The sequence below is a fragment of the Pinus tabuliformis genome, chromosome 2_1 (genome assembly GCF_031772625.1).
Source record: "Pinus tabuliformis cultivar Carrire ecotype Pingquan chromosome 2_1, CPIR1, whole genome shotgun sequence".
Classification (NCBI taxonomy): domain Eukaryota; kingdom Viridiplantae; phylum Streptophyta; class Pinopsida; order Pinales; family Pinaceae; genus Pinus; species Pinus tabuliformis.
Window position 1 is genome coordinate 299,225,894 of NC_142299.1, and position 8,480 is coordinate 299,234,373.

General features: G+C 35.2%; 1 protein-coding gene across 1 annotated transcript; it reads right to left on the reverse strand.

Moving 5' to 3' along the window:
• Positions 1-1,005: 1,005 nt before the first annotated feature.
• LOC149199991 (uncharacterized) lies at positions 1,006-1,626 on the reverse strand. Its single transcript, XM_089400799.1, has one exon. It carries the CDS (start codon positions 1,624-1,626, stop codon positions 1,006-1,008), a length of 621 nt encoding a protein of 206 aa, XP_089256925.1.
• Between the last annotated feature and the right edge of the window lie 6,854 nt (positions 1,627-8,480).

Genomic DNA, 8,480 nt, shown 5'->3' on the forward strand with positions numbered 1-8,480 from the left:
GTTAATCTTAAGCACTATCCATTTTCAGTTTATATTATTTCTTCGTTAAAGTTGACTTTGTCAAAGCTAATCATATTTGATCTTAAGTAAAATCTTATAAAAGGCATTTGCTCATAAACATAAGATATAGATGTTTTGGGAATTGCTATTCTTGTGCATTTTATGTTTGCAAGTTTCAGTCTTCAAGTTTCAGCATTTCAGTGTTATTTCACTGTTATGGGTTATCAATCAGCGAATCTAGTGGTCTAGCAGTTTGGAAATGGGAAAGAGGTTGATATCAGCTCCAGGTATCCCAATATCTGTAGTGATCTGCTCGTCAGATCCAAGAGGACAGATTAATGACAAAGTATGCACCTGCATAATTGATTTTATTTGTCACAATTCTTCTCCAATTTATGCCTTAGGCCGTTTCCTTTACAACATCCAGTGCAATTACTAATCTATAAAATAAAATTATATTATTGTTAAATTTTAAATTTAAATTTCATTTAAAAACCTAAAAATAATACTCACGTATAGGAAAATCTCCCACCATCACAGTAATTCAAATTAAAACTAACTCCGACTAACTAGCTCTAGAATTAAAGCTGGCTCCAACTAAGGTAAATAACAATTACAATAACAAAAATGACAGAAAAACCTTGACTGGATTATCTAACATAGTTATAAGTTCGACTTTCATTGGGTCTCCTTCATCGTTCTATTTCCATGTATAGGGATAAAGCCAAATAAATTCTAATACACCCTTAGGTTCCGTACATTAAAAAATAAAAAAGCCCACGGTTTGCTTTGTAGTCTCATTCATTCACTTAAAATTCCTCTGTCATCCATGTCTCCTTTACAAATTGCTCCATTCCGTTCCTCCAGTAAATTTGTTTAGAAGAACTTGCAGCATATTTCGCCTTGGTTATTCCTCACGTAATACTTTTATTTGGAAATTTCTTCCCCTCATTTCTACGCACATCCTTTGCATACCTGGTATTGAAGATTTTGATGGGGGGCTGGCTAAGATGTACCCCGGTCAAGCATTTCTAGGTATCGCCGAAAAGACATCAGGTTCTGCAACCTCAATTGTTCATAGAACTTAGCTATGAATTCTTCGGCCTGCCTATAGATCCCATGCTCGTTATTTTCTTCACCGGATGGGTTCGATGTCCTTCGAGACAGAGGAGATAAGGGGCTCAGTTTTTGCAGGGAAGGCATATCACTATGTTCAAGGCAATTCTTGCTGAAGGATTCGTTTTGGTAGTCCAACAGGGGAAGAACAAAAGCACTGAGCTCTTCCTTGTCATCTTCAACTGGATGCGGACGAATGCATGGACAGTGCAAAATATGTGTGGGAAAGTGGTGACGTTTTCTCCTGGCTACGGGATTTGCCGGGCTGTTGCTGCAAGAGAATTCATATTCATGGAGCCCAAAACTCCCATCGCCGTCGCCTCTGGAATGATGGAACACTAGATTCATCAGGCTTCTTCCACAGATTTTGCCTCTGTTCATCAATAAATGCATGCCCATGAGCATCTTGCGTTGGGAGATGAGCCGTTTTCTCATCATAAAGAAGGCGACCCGTAAAACGTTCCAAAGACGCTTTGCTGAAACATGATTTACACCAGAATGGACCCCCATTTTTTTTTCCCTTTTCTGATCAAACCACAGAAATATAGTAATAATGCAAACTCAGTGACAAAATAAATCACAAACAACAATATCAAACATACAGATCCTGGGACGAAGAAATATGGAGAAATGTGACACTTGTGGACTGGCTTGCAGCGCAAAACTCGCAGACCAGCCCGATGAGAAAGAAGGTTCGGAATGCCAATCCAGTTTCTATTTAATAGAGAAGGAATGGAAAACTTGCAGTGCAAGTCATGGGCCAACTTGCTTTGTAAGTGGTGCGTAGAGTACAAAGCAAGCATGTGTTCCTGGAATATTTAACTCGAAGTTTCATGGTGAAAGGTACGAAAGTTGGGCAAGTGCTATTTCATGGACTATAGCATTATTAATGCTCCCTTACATTACTGTCATTCCGTGGGCATAGACGGTAGTACAATCACGCTGACACCCCGGAATATTTTTGGACAAGCGCTTTCCGGTAAATCATACCACTGATAACCACCATGTACAATACATAAAACCATACCATGCTATGCTATGCATCTGGACGGGGCATCTGAGATGTGACGCGCTGATAGCATGACCATACCATGCTATGCTATGCATCTGGACGGGGCATCTGAGATGTGACGCGCTGATACCATGCTATGCTATGCATCTGGACGGGGCATCTGAATGTTAACCGAACCATTCAAATTCAAATTCGAAATTTGAACTGGTGAATCCGCCCCGCCAAATTCGAAGTTTGAACTGGTGAACCCGCCCGGCCCAAATTCAAAATTTGAACATCGATAATTGCTATATCTCGCATTTCAAGTCGTCTGGCATCATGGTTCAGGGCGGGCACGAGACATATATCCGGAATTCCTTCCTGGGGCAGCGCATTACCGCCGGTGGAAGCCCGGACGAGAAGAAATTCAGCGGCGTGGGCATAAGCCTCATGGGCAACCACAACGCTGTAACGGACGTTGTCATCTTTTCGGCTGCTGTGGGGATTACAGTGACAGGTCAAGCCAATATCCTCACAGGAGTTCACTGTTATAACAAGGCCACAGGCTTCGGAGGAGTTGGAATCAAACTAATGCTCGGTGGATTGACTCAGATCTGAGGAACATCGGTTCTTATTTGGATTATACCGCCATTGTTGTAGAGGACACTGAGCAGCTTCATATTACCAATAGTTTATTTATTGGGGATGCCAGCGTGGTGCTGAAATCAACCCTTGTCAAGCACGCCAATATTCTTAGCTTCCGCATATTCCATAACAAAATATTCAAGAAATGAAAAGGCTTCCCGTTGTCCCACTATAAAAGGTTCGTCGATACGCTTCATCTCTGCGCAGCCGGTTAGAGCAGGACCGCCATGGGAATTGCTTGCAGAACGAAGGTTGTGCTTCTAATGTTTCTTTAATTTGCTGAAATTCCTGTTGGAGGTTGTGAGTTTGTTCCTCTAATAGCTCTGAAAGTTGGACAAACTCAACCAAAGGAGACCATTTGAGATGCTCTTTGATGTGTAAAATCAAATCATAGATCTTCCTGCTGGTTTGATAAAGTTACACATTATTGGTATTGTGCGAGGTCATCAAATCATAGATCTTCAAGCTGGTTTTATAACATTACATTGTGCTACGTCGTGCCACCTATGATGCTTCTTGGAGAAGGGCATTCAAATATTTAAGCCATATACTCACAGCGGAACCCTTATCATTCTTGTTCTTCTTTATTGCCTGGCGGCCTCTGTAGATCTGCTTAACAATAGGCTTTATTTTCATTACTACATCTTTTAGAGGCACCAATTCTTTCGTGCAGCGAACTGCAATGTCTATGCGATCCATGATCTGTTGCATTACTTTGTCGATACCCACACCAATAAAGTTAAGAAGCGCTTTTTAATTTGAAGTTAGCATCTAGCAGTGGGCACATCTAGTTTTGTTTTTTCTTCTTTTTAAAATCATTTTGATCCTGAGCGTGAGAGATATTGATTTTGAAAAGTTATTAATTTATAAATTAGGAGTAATATTTACAATGAGATTTATGTATAAGTTAAATTTGAGTAGGAATTAGTTGTAGATAAAGACGTCCTCGTTGACCAGAGCAAGCAATCGCAATCACTGTTTAGAGCCCATTCCCATTGCCTTTGTGGAGGCTGTGGAAAATAACGTCTAACACACAAATCACAAAGCAGATCAAGTCGGTAATTATTTATATTATTTTGGTCTTTCAATGAATAACAGTGCAAATTTTCTATGTATTTTCTGATTTCACGTTTGGAATAAGAGCCAACAAATTTAATTTTTAAAAAGCTTTCAATTTTAATTTTGAATTCACCTTTAATTTCATTTCATTTTAAAATTTAAAGCTTTCAGATGGTTTCACGTTTGGAATGAATAATGGATGGACAATTGAATTTCTGAAAGCTTTCCATCTTAATTGACGAGGGAGAATGTTAAGAAGATTTTTAATTTGAAGTGAGCATCTTCTATGTCATTTGAAGCCGTAGCGTGAGGAAGATTGTTCCTTTTAGAAATTAAGGATAGCCCAGGGTCGAGTTAATGTATACCATGATTACTATATATATTCTAAATTAGAAAAAGAAAAGGGTATACACATTTCCAACTCATTTCCAATTTGCCCAATTTGTGATTTCAGATTTGAAGCCTACAATGATTATTAATACATATTCTGATTTGAAAAATTATTCTATCTACCCGTCCTTTTGCCTTTCTCTTTTAAAAAGGAATTATAATATACAAGTGGATTTAACGCAACAGATTTGGAAAAGTCATTCCATTTTCTTGTTAAATGAAATTTCTAGTCATGTTATTCCTTTCCTCTTTTTAGATAAAAACATAGTATAAAATTAAGTTATTCTATTTTCTTGTTAAATGAAATTTTTGGCCATATTTTTCTTTTTTTTCAAATAATAACATGGTATAAAATTGTATTGAGGTTAAGAGTTATTTAGTTATTTTTATTTTTAATTACATTTAATATAAAGAATTAAAATTAATGTAAAAAATTATTTAAAGTTTTTTATTTATTTTTAAATAAGAAGCATAGTTTAAAATTGTATTTAGATTAATGAGTTATTTTTAATTATGTTCAAAATAAGGAATACGGAATGATAATTAATAGATATATTTCATGAATACCTATAATAATTATGTTATATATTTTAATATTTGATTAGAAATAAATATTCAATTGGGATTATCTTACATGCTTCACTAGAACTATTATTATTGTTAGTTTGATGAATATTGTTGTAATGACTTGGTTTTGAAAAAGCACCCTTGAGCTAATATAGTTGTGGATTATTTCTTGGAAGCTCATAGACAACCAATTTCTACTCTCTTTTTAATGTCTTATTATGAATAATCAATAAATAATTTACTTAGTATTTAAGGCAACTGAGTTATGAATTAAAGTAAGTAAAGGTGTAGATTTAATTATATTAGATATGGACACCTCTTTCTCACACACACGCTCGCACACACACACACACATATATCATTTTCTTTCTTCTTTTTTAAATCTATATTAAATATGGAATGTAGAAAATTGTACACATATATATTAATTTTTCCATAATTATATGGATTTTGAATTCTTTTTAAATGATATTTTTTAAGAAGAAAGTATAAGATAATTGTTTGTATTGCTGCAATATTTCCATTTAAATGAGGAATAAATACGTAAAAATTGTGGACAAGGAATACAATTGTGAGCCTAATTTCACAAAGAAAATTGATTGTTTTTTATTTTTAAAATAATGAAATTAGAAAAAACCAAACCTTATATGTAAAGAATTGGTGCAACATTTAAAACTATTAACATAATGAATATTTATATTTTTTACCATGTAGAGCTCACTATGAAGTAAGTCAAAATATAATCTCTCAAGATAACTATCTAGTAGCTCAAAACTTAATTTTTCGTTATATTTATAAGAGAAACATGCATCATCGGATTTTTACATTAATAATTTTACGGCAAGAAAAACAAAATATAAATTAATATCTCTTTTACAAATTACAAATTTGTTATTTATATAAACACATATATGTATGCTTGTAATTTCACCAATTATGAATATTTGTAACATGTTGTATTAGTTCAATTATGAATATTTGTAACATGTTGTATTATTTTGTCTAGACAAAACATATTGAAGAAAAACATGTTGATTATGTTTTATGCATTCATAACATTAAAGGGGCCGACCTCCAAGCCCGCCTAAACCCCGACCTCTAACATCAAGGTGGGACTAGTGCCAAGGAGAATAGAGGGATTAGAATACCATTAAAAAATTTGTTATTGTTGATTGGGAGAGCCGCCTAGGCATCGTTGTTGAAGGACCAGAGTTCTAAGGCACCTCCTGGTGGTTCAAGATTCCTCATAAGCACCTGAGTGATTCTTCCCAAATCAAATAGGTTCATCAACCAGAAGCTTCCAGTGGTTTCTTCAGCCTCATAGGCATATCTTGCTCTCAAAAAATAATCACTCGCAAGCCTCCTGGGAGGCATTTCACTATGCAAAGAACTTCATCTCACTTTCAAGAGAAGAGAGCCCATTAGCAACACGGTTCAATACTATTGTCAAAATGTCTCTGCAGAAAAACTTCATCTATTGCTACTGCTAAAATAGAAAGAAATTTACATCATATGGGTTTTTGGTGGAAAATGCACTCGAGCTTTACATGGAAAATCATCTGTTAGAGATGGGGATTTTTGTTCTACGGAGAAGCCTTTCATCCCTGTAGATTATCAGGCTAATTTAAAGTCAAACTCTCAAGCTCGGAAGGATTCCAAGAAGCCCAAGAAGCCAACTTCTCCAGGCAGGAAGCTCGCAAATTTTCTCAATTCATTGTTTATGGCTAGCAGTACCAAGAAATTGAAGCTTTCATTATTTTCGTCTGTAAGTGACTCCAATTCATATGATTCTTCTGAGAAAAAACCCACCTCTGTTGACTCATCTTCTTCTTCAGTACAATCTAGGCCATGTTTGAGTAAAACATCCAAAGGATCGAAGAACAGGAATGGGATGAGTCAAAGATTTGTGACTTTCTATCCAACAAGTGGAACTTTGGATGAGGACTCTAACCCCTCTGGGGACAAGTATCTCCATAAGCCGAATCCTGTTAATAATCTACATACATATCCATCTACAGATGCATACAAGCTTTCACTACTCAGCAAAGAATTGCAATTTCATATTCTTGAGGAGGACTGGCATGCAGCAGCAGCAAAGGACATAATTACTAAGTATCAAAAATCAAGGAGCATTATGGAAGTTGTGGTAATTAAGGGTCTTGAAAAACAAGACGAAGAGGAGGAAGACGATGACGATGTCAGTTGTTCAAGTTCTGACCTATTTGAGCTGAAGAATTTGGCAGAAATCGACATGAACATGAGCGTGTACCAAAAAGAGCTTCCTGTTTATGAGACTACTCATTTGGAGACCAATAAAGCCATTGCAAGGGGATTGATTGTTTGATGAAGAAATAGTGCTCTGTAATCCCTAATATAATAATCTTGACATTGGTAACGCAGTGTCTGGCAAAGTTGCAGGTTCTCTGAAAATTTCAATTTTTTACATACTCGCATGCATAAATTGCGTAAGCTTTGGTAAATAGAGGTTTTTAGTGACAACCATCGATTATACTCTGCACCCATTATGTATGATATGAATAAACAACATCTGCTTGTTGTTACTGGATGCCATTGAGCCATCTTAGCTCATGGAACTTGCCATAATCTTATGGCTGGTCTGAGGGTAGGTTGCTTATTTGTAAACTGACAGCTGGTCTGGGGCAGGTTGCTCAGGATCTAATTTCTAAGTTGATAGCTGGTCTGAGGGCAGGTTGCTTATTTCTAAGCAGACACTAAAAGTGTCTGACAGGTGACCTGAGTTTGGCACAGGTAGACTCAGCCATTGTGGTTGTGTAATGCCATACAAGCAATATATATGTGTGTAGTGCAGATACAGATATACAATGCTTCTTGTTCAGATGTTCCACACTATATATCTATGCTTATATAGTCAAATAATCGTTATATAGTTGGGTGCATATTGTTAGCAGGGTTGTCAAGGTTTTAGCATGACCATCTCTGGTCGAGACAGAAAACATAACTGGAAATCCAAGAAATAAAAAGAGCAATGATGTGCATCGTACCACTATATATATATATATATATATATATATATATATATATATAATTATTTATGCTCTTATTATTCATTCTATTTCCCAAATGTCCTTCACAATAATCATCCATAGAATTTGCAATAAAGAAAGTGAATACATTCTTATAAATCCCTGTACATCTTATTATTTTTGCAACCACCAAAAATTTACTAATAAATAGCAAGATTATTGATAAATGAGAGGTTTGAAAACATTAGAACTACTTTTACATTTTAAAATGTAACAAAAAAGGGTTAAAAAATGCTAGGTAAACTATTCCAGAAATCATTAATGGTATGAATGCAAAAGCAAAAGACATTATGGAAACATTATATAAGTCACTATAAACATGGAAACGTTAAAACAAGAAATTAATGCACAAATAAATGTAAACTCTTTAGGGTTTTTTATACCATTTGTTTTTTCATTATCATTATCAGTTGTAGTTTGATGAGCCCGTAGAGTGGTGACATAGAGTCATTTTTTTTATGAGTTGATTGTATTCTAATTTTTTTTTATTTTTATATTTTTCAAAGTAGTTTTTTCTTGGTTTGTTTTTCTACATCATTAAATGTATAATTACGATTATTCAAGATTACTACAAAGTTATGAAAGTCGATCTATTTGAAAGATATTTTTTTCGTTTGGAAAGAGGATGTGCAAAGGTTCTTCTTACA